Here is a 13,184-nt window from a genome sequence, read left to right as displayed (position 1 = left end):
GGCATGGAAATCCTTAACAGACAGTAAGGCCTGGGCTTCCTGCTCATGAGGGCAGGTGAAAGGTTCATTCTTGTCTTTTTTAAAAACAGCATTAAAGGGGCGCCTGGGTGGCTCAGTCGGTTAAGCGTCCAACTTCAGCTCAGGTCACGATCTCGCGGTCCGTGAGTTCGAGCCCCGCGTCGGGCTCTGGGCTGATGGCTCAGAGCCTGGAGCCTGCTTCCGATTCTGTGTCTCCCTCTCTCTCTCTGCCCCTCCCCCGTTCATGCTCTGTCTCTCTCTGTCTCAAAAATAAATAAACGTTAAAAAAAAAAAAAACAGCATTAGGAACGTGTAATTCACAGGTAATCAAATTCACCCATTCACAGGGTACAATTCCATGAATTTTTGTTTTATTCATATGTAATTCACATGTGATCAAATTCGTACCATTTCATGGTACAATTCCATGAATTTTAGTTATTTGCAGAGCCGTCTGACCATCAGGACAATCAACTTTAGAATGCGTTCTTCACTGTTAGCATGGTCCACTGTCAGTGACTCCCTATTCTCTCCCACCCCCAGCCCTAGGCAACCACTAGTGTCCTGTTTTTGTCCCTAGAGATTGGCCTATTCTGGACATTTCGTAAAAGTGGAATTATACTATGTGTGGTCCTTTGTGAACAACTTTTTCCACTCAGTATAATGTTTTCAAGGCTCATCCATGTTGTAGTGGGTGTCAGCACTATGTTCTCCTTTATTGACAAAGGATTCCGGTGTATGGATGTACATTTTGTTCATCCATTCATCCGTACATGGACATTTGAGTTGCTTCCACATTCTGCTCTTGTAAATAATTCTGTTGTGCATATATTTGTGCAACTTTTTATGTGGATGTATGTTTTCATTTCTTGAGCAGATACGGGTAGAATTACTGGGTTATATGGTGACTCTGTGTGTAACATTAGAAGACGACACATTGTGGGGCACCTGGGTGGCTCAGTCGGTTGAGCGTCTGACTTCGGCTCGGGTCATGATCTCAAGGTCCGTGAGTTCAAGCCCCGCGTCAGGCCCTGTGCTGACGGCTTGGGGCCTGGAGCCTGTTTCGGATTCTGTGTCTCCCTCTCTCTGCCCCTCCCCTGTTCATGCTCTGTCTCTCTCTGTCTCAAAAATCAATAAACATAAAAAAAAAATTTTTTAAAAAGAAGACGACACATTGTTTTCCAAAGTACACACTTATTTTACTACCCCTCCAGGAATATATGAGGACTCAAATCTCCAAGTCCTCAGCCACCTCCTTTCTTTGTCAGTATAGACACTCAAAGGAGGTGAGAAGCAGTGCCTTGTGATTTTCACCTGCATTCCCCTAATGATAATTGATCGTGACTGAATTTCCATGTGCTTACTGGCCATTCATGTAGCTTCTTTGGAGAAATGTCTATTCAAATTCCTGTCCATTTTTATTTGGGTTATTTCTTTGTTTACTTTTGAGTTGTAATGGTTCTTTATATACTCTCTCTATACGTATGTCCTTTATTATCTGCTTTATTTAAGGGGAATGTGGGTGGCTCAGTGAGTTAAGCATCTGACTTCCGCTCAGGTCGATTTCATGGTTCATGGGTTCAAGCCCCACATCAGGCTCTGTGCTGACAGCTCAGAGCCTTCTTTGGATCCTCTGTCCCCCCTCTCTCTGACCTCCCCTGCTTTCTCTCTCTCTCTCTCTCTCTCTCAAAAATGAATAAAGATTTAAAGAAAATATTTTCTCTCAGGCTGAGTGTGGTCTTCACTTTCTTGATAGTGTCCTCTAAATTATGTATTTTCCAAATTTTGTTGAAGTCCAACTTATTCATCTTGACATTTAATCACTTGTATGTTAGTGTCATATCTAAAAAAAACATTGCCTACAGATTTACTGTATTTTCTTCTAACAGTTATACAAATTTTTTTATCTCTAATATTCAGGTCTATAATCCAGTTGAGTTAATCTTTGCAAATGGCATGAAGATAAAGATAAAACTTCATTCTTTTGTATGTTGCCCCAAACTTGATTTATTGAAAAGATTATTCTTTCCTGATGGGATTGTTTTGGACTTTTTTTTTGGGTGGAGGGAACCGATTGGCCATAAATGTTAGGGGTTAATTCTAGACCCTTACCTTTATTCTAGTGATCTGTACCTGTATTTTAATACAAGTACCACACAGTCTTGATTACAGTGAAAAATGTCCCTTGAAAAAGTTTTATTCATTTCAGGATGATTGTAAACTTTAGCTACTTGAGATCTGTACATACCTATTGGATAAAATTCAAAATAGTTAAGTCTTTCCATTTTTTAAATGGAAGTTTACTCATGTGTGAAATCTAAAAGTCTGAGCAATACTGTTTCTAACTGTGTACTAACTCACAGTTGGAACATCCTAGTCGACTTGACATTGTAGGTGCTTTTCCCAAGACCAGTGACCACACATGGCTCCCTTGAGTTGGCCTTATGTACCACATGTTTGTGAGACTGAAGCAATGCCTGGGTCATTTGTCAAAATGTTCACTTTATAACCATGGGCCAACTTTAGGCTTCCATACTTTTAGGGAGTAAAGCAACTCAGGGCCGCACAGAAAGAACCAGAGAGGTAGCGAACATGACTCTTTAATGACCAGCCATGTGGGACAGAAGCAAGCCTACTGTGATCTTGCAGAAGGAAGCCAGTGATCTCTCAAGGGTTCAGTGTTCCTCCTGACTTTCTCCTGGTGATGACTAACATGTCTCTGCTGTGCTCAGAGAGCTGGGTACAGCCACACTGATAAGACCCCAGGAGGCATGGCAGGGACACTCAATATTTTGTGTGAGCTGTTTAAGACTATATGTACTTTACTCAAAAACTGAAGGATGGATTTTGGTGGTACTTTAACTTGGAATTTATGCTTTGTCTTACACAATTCTCTTTGAATGAACAATTTAGCGCCACGTTACTCTTTGTAGAAATGCCCTTGTTATTATGAGTAACTGACAACTTTAAAGGGATCTAATTAATCCCAGCCTACAAATAAAATGTTTCCACCTCAGTGGATTTTACCTAGTAAAAATGTTTAAAATAAATAGTCTCCTGGGTAATATTTCTGAATTCAGAATTATCCCCCACCCCCAGACCTCATTAACATTCACGGGGAACAAAAAGTAAAATAAAACTACAAACAGCTGAAAGTCTCTGATTAGAAGTCTGTTCCCTTGGTACCAATACATTGTTTAATGCTTTTTTTTTTTAAATAAATTTTGAAATCATTTTTAACTTACGTTTCTGAAAGATTAAAAACTCGCTGGGGATCTCCATTCTCAATGGCATATGTTATTGGGTCTCCCTCTCGATCAGTTGCCTTCAGAGAGAAAACACGACTAAATTATCAAGTGATTGATGCCCTCCTAGTCAGTACAGTATAATATAGAAGCTTGAAACCAACATTACAGGATATCCATGAGACTCTTAAAGAATAAACAATGAGCTGATGGCAGGAGGTAAAATACAGAATTTCATATCTGACCTCAGCATCCTGTCATTTTATCTCATGTGAAAGTAGTGAGTAAGAATAGTATTTTCTTCACACATACGTAATCCTACCTGGCGTGGAAATATAGTAATGACTTTCCTAAGGTCTGTGTATTTAATTTTACCCGAGAGTATCGCTACACTCTGCATAAATGTTTGCAGTGCAGAGAAATTCCTTTTTCTGCTGAGAATATATTGAGTCAGGAAGCTTTGTGGTTAAGAATCTCGAACTTGAAGCCAAAAGCCCGAATTCAAAACTGGCTCCACTGACTAAATATGTGATTATTTTTCAATTTCTTCATTTGTAAATGAGAACTAGAACAATACAAACGTTAATCACTATTGGGAGGTTTAACTGAAATGATTTATGTCTGGGCACACAGACTAACATCTGGTGCGTTGAAAGTTTCCAAAAACTGTTACTTTTTTTTTTTTTTCTTTTTCCCCACCTTCACTCAATTCAGAGAAGACAAAACCTATAGCTTTGGACTTTGAGTATATATCCCTAACCCCAGCCTTTCCTCAGCATTTCAGGCATATCCCCTGCCCACCTGAACACCCAGTTGGATGAGTGACAATCATCCCCAATTTAAAATGTTCAAAACCCCAAATCCTGCTCTCTCTCTCTCCCTCCTCTGCCCTCAAGAAAACAACAGCCTACTGTTCTCAGTCTTAGTTATCTCAGTGATCGTGGCGACTGCAACCCCCACCCCCCTTCTTGCTCAGGTCTCATATCTTGACTTTAATTGCTCATTCCTACTCTCCAGTGCACCCCATCAGCAAATCCCACTGGGTCCATCCCCAAACTGTCTGCAGTGTAAATCTGTATCTGATCCCCTTCCCCACTACTGTCTTCTTCATGGATCCCAATAATGACCATCTTCCTGGTGGCCCTGATGTTTCCCTTGTACCCTCCCTGCAGTCAAATTTTATTTTATTTTTTTAAAAAAATTTTTTAACGTTTATTTATTTTTGAGACAGAGAGAGACACAGCATGAACGGGGGAGGGGCAGAGAGAGAGGGAGACACAGAATCGGAAGCAGGCTCCAGGCTCTGAGCGGTCAGCACAGAGCCCAGCACAGGAGTCGAACTCACAAACCGAGAGATCATGACGTCAGCCGAAGTCGGACGCTTAACCGACTGAGCCACCCAGGCGCCCCAAATTAAGCAAAGTGATCACTTTTTTCAGACCTACGTTTTATTTCTTTTGAGTAACACTATTACATTATTACAGATACACAATAAAACACAATGGAATAAAATAGTAAGATACAATGAAATAATAAACTACCTAGGGTAATATCTTTGAAACATTCCATATATGTCTAAATCTAAACTTTTAATTTAAAATCTAAAATTAATTATAATAGAAATCTGAGAGTAGAGAGCAAGAAAAAAAATATCGTTTTTAAACAGGCTCAATGGAATTGATCGCAGATGCTTCATATTTTCATCATTTCTTGTTCTTTGCCAGGCAAGTATTAGCCAAAAAAGATAAAACAGAACTACAAATAATGACACAGTCAACTTTTGAAGAAACACAGAATTATGCTATATTGGTGAGACAGGGAGACCAAAGGAGTCCATAAAAATCTGCTTTTTACTCATTTTCCAGCTTCCTTTCTGACTAAGACCGACCCTCACCTTATTCACGTCTTGTACTATATCCTTGCAAGGCACAAGGAGTTAATGATTTCTTTGGAGTCTTCCAGTATAACAGAAACATCTAAGGAGTGATTGGACAAGAACGGCTGATTGAGGCCATGCTAGGGAAATTTCAGAACCCTAGAAATTCTGTTAGAATTTCTCAACGCCGAGAAATGTTAGACACCTCAACGCCGAGACTCTTGGCTTCAGGGAATAAGTCAGCTATGGAGGACACCTGGACGTTTTTTCTTGGTCTGACTGGTTAGGGGAAGTGTACATCAGACCACGATCCTCAGTAAAAACCCCAGATTCTAAACAAAGAGGAGACTCTCTCTCCTTTCCTTTCCGAGTCTCCCCGACATTCTATCCGTACGTACCTGGTCTCTCTGGACCTTCAATAAAGTGTGCCCTCACCTCCTGCTGGCTCATGTTTCACTTCTGTCCTATGCACGTCAGGGACCCTCCTGGCTGGCTGGTCCTGTGAGACCCACTCAGTGTCCTCAGACCTGGGCTGCCTACATCATTAAGAGACTGCATTTTACCACTAAAAAGTGCACACTGAACTTTTTCTGTTGTTTTTCTCTTTCAATCAGTCATTTAAAAAAAAATTTAATGTTCATTCATTTTGAGAAACAGAGAGAGACAGAGTGCAATTAGGGGAGGGGCACAGAGAGAGGGAGACACAGAAGCAGGTCCCAGGCTCTGAGCTGTCAGTACAGAGCCCTACATAGGGCTCGAACCCGTGAACTGGGAGATCATGACCTGAGTCAAAGTCAGACTCTCAACTGACTGAGCCACCCAGGTGCTCCTCAGTCATTTTTACCTGTCATATAGTTATAGATATAATCAATTTCTTTTTATTTGTTCATTGGCATGTGGTTGTTGTTTCCTGAGAGACAATTTATTGTTTGTATTTTCAATGAGCCAGAAGTAATGGATTCTGAAACAAGATAGATTTGTGTGGATACAGTTAAGTTCAGATTAATGTTAGCCTTTCTTCTAATGTATCAGGTCTACCCTAACACTTAACATTATTGCTGTGGGATGAGAGCATGGTGAATGTTGCATCATTGTATTTATGTAAGTCATTATATTGTTATGTTACCAAAATAATAACAAAGAGAAATTCCTAAAGAGCTTCCCATTTTTTCATCCACATTAATTACTTTCAATTCCCGAGGTACCTTGAAATATTTCTTCCAGTTTTGTTTGGCCCTTTAAATGCCTGAGACTTTAAGAAATGTGAGAGCCGGTACTTTGCGTATGTCATACTTTTTAAAAAGATTTGTTTGTTGGTTGGTTTATTTTTAAGTAAGTTCCATGCCTTGCATGGAGCGCAACACAAGGCCTGAACTCAGATCAAGACCTGAGCTGAGATCAAGACCTGAGCTGAGATAAAGAGTCGGATGCCCAACCGACTGAACTACCCAGGCACCTCACCTACTTCATTCTTCTTTTCTACTTAATTTTTTTAAGTTTCTTTATTTATTTTGAGAGAGGGAGAGAGCACGAGCAGGGGAGGGGCACAGAGAGGGAGAGAGAGAATCCCTCGCAGGCTCCATGGATGCAGGACTTGATCTCACAAACCATGAGACCATTCATGACCTGAGCTGAAACCAAGAGTCAGAAGCTTAACCGGCTGAGCCACCCAGGTGCCCCCAACTACCTCATTCTTATATGAGGTTGTGCCCACACTAGAAAGCTTGAAGACCCAGGATTTGGAAGGAAATCCTTATCTGATTGTTTTGTTTCTTTTATTCTTATAGCCAATCCTCTGTGGTTGTTTTAGGACCCGTGGCCAGTGGTGTAGTAATTAGGGAGGATTTATAATTTCTCAGTCAAGGAAGGAAGGGGGAAGGGTGTTATCTGGACGAGAGCTCTGAAATCTAACCACTATAAGTGTCGGCACTTGTGTAAATACTCTGTGTCTCCTTCTGTCAGTATTTAGGGAAAGACATGCTTTAAAGGAAGAAATAAGACATAAAAGGTAAACATGGAAAAGTCAGAAAAAGCAATGATCTTTGTAATAAGATTTGACCATATGCATATTTATGACCTAAAATACCTTTCTGAAAACATTTTATACATAGTCCTTTTTTTTTTTTCTATATGTGAGTCTAGCCAGCTGTCTCTGAATGATGGGCAGAAATTCAAATATGGTTTTGAACAGCGAATCCTTAAGTTAACATTGATTGACTCCTTACTTTGTGCTGGGAACGTTCTTTGCATGCATCATCTCATTTAAACCTCACAGTAACCATGTAGGTGAAAGAGAAAGACCAAGGGCTTTGTTACCACTCCAATTAGAGTTCCCTATAACTTACTTCATTGGAAGATACATCTGTTTTTTTTTTTTTTAACATGGAAATTAATAGTTACCATTTCATCTGAAAAATAGAGAGGGCATGGGCGCCTGGGTGGCTCAGTCGGGTAAACCTCTGACTCTTGATTTTGGCTCAGGTCATGATCTCATGGTTCATGGGATCGAGCCCCACACCTGGCTGTGCACTGACAGTGTGGAGCCTGCTTGGGATTCCCTCCCTCCCTCTCTCTCCTTCTCTTCCCCTTTCCTGCTCTCTCTTTCTCTCAAAATAAATAAATACACTTACACTTAATTTTTTTTTAAGGGAGAGGTTAGTGTCACTTAAGACACTAGACATATAGAACAGAAGGGAATTTCTCATCCTTTGTACACATACATTTTCTATGCCTTTATTTTCGATGAGCCGAGTCCAATGTAAGCCTCTCACGCAAGGTCTGGGGGGGAGCGGTCATCTCCCTGGGGGGTTATCCCAGCATGAACTGGGAAGGTTCCAGAACCACCCCCTCATTCACAGCCCTGGAGCCACCTCCGCTCAGACAGGACGCCCGACTATAAGAGGAAGCTAACAAGAATAACGCATACAGTATTCACTCATTGATGCACCAAATATTCATTAACCGTCTGTGCTGTGTGAATAAGCACTGAGGCTCCAATGAGACAAAATTCCGGGAGCCACACAGACAAGGATTCTTCCTTCGTGCCGCTTGTACTGTAAGGGGGGGGCGCCAGAGACCAAGCAGAATAATTAATGAAAATATACAGCTTTCAGATCTGTGTAAGTGCAGCTGTAATATAAAATATTTGGGGAAGGACATACAGGGAGGGGAGGAGGCAGGCTTGCCATCATGTACGGGTCATCAGGAAAATGTGAAAAGTTGGCAGACGCTTGTGAAAGGGGAGACAGCAAGTCATGTGGGGAAGGGAATTCTGGCAGAGGGCACGGCCAAGGAAAAGGCAGTGACATGGGGACATGCCTCATGAATTTAAGGAATGGTAAGCAAATGGAAAACCAGCTCATGTTTTGTGTGGCCTCACGTAAACAACCCGAGGTTAAATATCCTTGGTTACATGATTGAGCGATGCTCACTTTGGATAGCTAGCACATCATGGAATTCAGTCACTGGTTTTCTGATAGATGTTTGACAACATGGTGAACTACGGCAAAGCTAATTTTCCTTTAATTTGTGCTTGCAGGACAAAGAATATCTTTAAAGACCAAGGCCACTGCTGTTTCTAACTGCTCACCCAGACAGCTCACTGCATGTAATTCAGCTCCCCCATTTTTCAGAAGCACCAACAGGGGCGCAAAAGTATTTGTCTCAATAAGCGCTGTGCTTAGGCATTGGAAAAAAAGGAATTTTGAAAAAGAAAACAAATCTTCTCTAAACTAATATTCGTTCATGTTAAAGAGGAATACAGCCATCAAGTACCATCTGGTAGAGTGCACTTTATGTGCACAGAATGATTCTGCACATTTCACAGGACATTAAGACAAACCACCTGCCCTGAGGGATTCTAAGATAGATAAAAATCAACGGATTTAGATGATCTTTTCTTTTCTCACTTAGGCAAACGAGTTCTGATTTATGTTATTAAACTGAGAGCGAGAACGGAGGTTTTCAATTCAGGGCAGCGGCGTTTCCAAAAATGTGTATGTGTGCCCTCCTGGCTTTAAACTGCTGGCCCTTTCACAAAATGTTAATGTTTAGGAATCTATTTCGATGAACAATGAAGACTTTTTAATGTCAAGAAGTCTTGTTTTGTCATTTGTGATCCTCGTAAAACCTCCTTTTTGAAAGAAGTTCATTTGTGTAAAAAAAAGCCAATTGATTTTATTTTCTAGAAAAATGTAAGTAGTAGGAAAATGCAAACATGATGTATCTGAAAGTCGGATGTGCAGCTAACGTAGAATGTCTCTGTGATACCTGAGCACGCCTTAAGACCTGCAATTCTGTCCAGCTATTAAAGTATATTTCTCTACTTTACTCACTTTCCTACATGCCTGAGACTCTCTCCTCAGGTCTCCAGCCATCCTACTGCATCTTTATTCTCAGCTGGTGGCCCTGATCACTGTCCCACTGGGACCATTGAAGTTACCATCTACAATTTCCCAGATTTCTTAGACATACCTTGCCATACCCATCCACTCTTGTCTTTCTTCCTACTAGTGATAATGTGCCATCTGGACCCCTATTTAGGGAAAAATTTGGGGACAGAGTTTTGCATTCTACTTTTTCTCAATTGTTGTCTTTTCATTCACTCCCGAGACCATCTCCATCATGTTTCCAACCCTCCAGCAACCTCTGCACTGAAACTGCTCTTTTCAACACCTCCAGTAAATTCCACAATAGTAAAACCACTCATTGGTTCACAGTCTTTGTTTCTGTTCTTTGTTTTGTTTGCTTGTTTTTAACTGGACTTCTGAGCAGCGTTAGACAGAACTGATCTCTCCCTTGTCCTTGATATGCTTTTTTCCCCCAAAGTCAGCTTCAGGACATGTGCTCCTCTGGGTCCCCATTCCTGGTACTTGTCACCACCTCAGCATTTCCAAATCAGTCTTTGGATGTCTTCCGCGTTGACTCCCTTAATAACCTATCCAACCTCCAAGTTCTAAGTAGTACTTAAATGCTCAAGACCCCAAACGTATACTTCTAATCCAGGCTTCTTCCCTAAACCCATACCCAACTGCCGACTCGATAGCTTTAATTAGATGTCAAAAGACATTTCACATTTAATATGTCCAATATGGAATTGTTCCTCTTTTCACTCTGGCTAATGAAAATCTGCTCTTGCCTGTTGCTCGGGCTGTATCTTAGTAGTCATTCTTCTCTCCCACACCTAATCACTAACAAATCTTCTGATGTTTATACCCACAAAATATAATGAGAAAAAAACACCTATCACCATTTCCAGAAATGTCACAACAGGTCTAGTCTGGACTAGATGGAAATAGCACCCTAACTAATTTGCACAATTTCTCATGCCTCACTGCAGGCCATTTTCATTACAGAATCCATATGATCCTTTTCAATTTTAAGTTTATTCGTGTCAGTGCTCTATTCAAATTCTTCCATTAATACCTGATTTCACTGAGAGCAGCTATCTCCATGCCTCCTCCATCACTGGGTGACTTCCTTTCTATGGGTTTCCTCCTCTCTTGCTTCATTCTGGTCCCATTAGTACCTTTACTATTCCTCAAACACACCAGGTGGGCCTGAACTTCAGGACCTATCCACATGTACCTGAAGCACTCCTCCCCCATCTGTATGGTTCATCTTTTCACCTTCTTCAGTTCTTTGCTAATGTCACCTTAGCAAAATCGTCACTGATCAAATTGTCATCCCCCATATATCCCTCTCCATTTTTCTCCATGTACGTTTCCACATAGCATTTCTCACCTTCTAACATTCTATATAACCCACTTATATATTTTGTTAATGTTTCTCTTTCGTACTAGAATGTATGAGCAGGTCACTTGTCTGCTTTGTTACTATAGTGTTACTATTATTTACAGTTTGGGCTTGCCTTTGCATTTCCTGTGGCTGAGAGGGTAAATTTAATGGAATGAAGGAAGTACAGTGATCCAATTTTGTTTTGTACATTGATCAACTATATTTACAGTAAAAAGTGTGCTTTAATTTTCATTTACATACTTCATGTTGTTTTGTCTCAATGTCTTCCAAACTTGAATCAGAAGAGAGAGGGGTAACATATAGGGGTGTGTGTGTGTGTGTGTGTGTGTGTGTGTGTGTGTATGTCTGTGTTAGTTTTATTCTACAGCAAGCATTTCATTGGGGCCAATCAACGTTTCAGTTATCTTTATCTATAACCCCAGAAGATTTGCTTATTACATTAATAAATGCTATAAATAAGTAATAATTGAAGATAGGTAGATTATATGAACAAAGTGTAAGAACCCAGGGAGTCCTTTGTCATTTGGAATGCTCCCCAAAAGTTGATTCCACTAGAGCATGGGTTCAATCTAATGACTCAGTTTCTTGTTGTCTGAAACTAAATAGAACATTAACCAAGCTCTCTCTAAAATACTGTTCAGTTTGTCTAAAGTGAACTTAAGCGTAAAATCTTGTCAGGCACATGAAAGGAATATCTTGCTTGCTGATATACAAGTTTGTGTGTAAGAGTATTTGGCTTGAGACATAATTTTCTAAGCAGTAGCATGTTGTGACAGTGAACACTAGCCCTCTCTTACTTACTAGCCGCCTCTTGGCGGCTACTGATAATTTCTAAAGATAGTCTAATTATTGTGGAACAATATTTAGTTCTGGCCAGTTCTCAACACTCAACACTTGCTAATAAAATGAATAAATACAAATAGGAAACAACAGTTTTAATGCTAAAATAGCTAAACAAAATGACTCTTGTTCAGTTTTAAATAAATTGAAGTATATGTGTGTGTGTGTGTGTATGTGTGTGTGTGTGTCTGTGTGTGTGTCTGTGTGTGTGTGGTGTGTTTCCAGGCCTGTGGAGATCTGAAGACAAAAAAAGCCTACACTTGAACTCTTGCACACTAGTTCAAGGATTTCTCAAGCCTTCCCCACAGCCTACATACTGTAGCTCCCAGACTTCAGCACATTAAAACCAGATTTTCAAAATAGTGGAGTTAATACAGCCAGTCCAACTGAATGAAGTATATAGCTCATGCTCTGACGGTACTGAGGGAAAGGGGCAGAAAAATCTACTTTACAAAGAGCATAGGTATCAAGAAGCATAGAGACCCATTAAGCTGCATGTACCACAATAACATCTGTTGATATAAATATAGAATCTAATTTAGAAACTAGTAATCACATTATACTGAGTTCATTAAGCCAAAAATGTATTGGGCAACCATTATAGAGAACATATTTAATGTTAGGAATCAGGAATTATATGTTATGCATTATAGTCTCTACCTTTGAGAAAATTCTGATCATTTGTGATATTAATACTGAGAAAGAGTTAAATAATGTTCAGTATGCTTTGGTTAAGCCTATAATTATAAAAAATAACCCAGAAGTGTGCTTGGGTGGCTCAGTTGGTTAAGCATCCGACTCTTGATTTGGGCTCAGGCCAAGATCTCATGGTTCGTGAGGCTGTTCCCAAGACAGGTTCTGCGCTGACAGTGTGGAGCCTGCTTGGCATTCTCTCCCTCCCTCTCTCTCTGCCCCTCCCTGCTAGCGCTCTCTGTCTCTCTTTCTCTCAACAATAAATAAATAAACATTAAAAAATAACCTAGAGCTAGTAATCATAAGATTGAGGACCTAGTCTCAATTATGTCACTTTTAACTACCTGAACTGGGCTCTGCCTCTGAAGTGACATTTGCAACCACAAAAATGGATAAACAACAGTTGAAATGGGAAGTCTATGTAGTGAATGTAGAATCAGATGAGGAAATAGATGTTTAGAAAACTCTAGAATTCTATTCAGACAGAAAGTATTATCTAAGGAAATTAATTTAATTTGGTAGCTAAAAATCTTGAGTTTTACAGCAAAAAAAAAAAACACAAAAAAACAAAAAACAGTAAGGATGAAATCTGTCACTTATTAGCTATGTGAATTGCTAAACCTGTTTATGTCTCCAGGACTGCCTGTACGATGCTGAAATAGAATGGCATCCAGTTCAGAGTTGGTATGATGATTACACAGTGGTAAAATAGTTCGTATCTATCCAGTGCATAGCATACACTTAATATACACTTA

At 40.1% G+C, this 13,184-nt stretch overlaps 1 protein-coding gene across 1 annotated transcript in view; it reads right to left on the bottom strand.

The window, feature by feature from the left end:
• The window catches only part of PCDH15 (protocadherin related 15), an 833,394-nt gene that overhangs the window by 260,751 nt on the left and 559,459 nt on the right, over positions 1–13,184 (bottom strand). Inside the window, 1 exon segment of the mRNA XM_042960326.1 lies at positions 3,264–3,343. Within this exon segment, the coding sequence (XP_042816260.1) occupies positions 3,264–3,343 (80 nt within the window).

This window comes from Panthera tigris, chromosome D2, assembly GCF_018350195.1.
Source record: "Panthera tigris isolate Pti1 chromosome D2, P.tigris_Pti1_mat1.1, whole genome shotgun sequence".
Classification (NCBI taxonomy): domain Eukaryota; kingdom Metazoa; phylum Chordata; class Mammalia; order Carnivora; family Felidae; genus Panthera; species Panthera tigris.
Note: the sequence above shows the minus strand (reverse complement) of the source record. Positions and strands in the feature narration are given on the sequence as shown.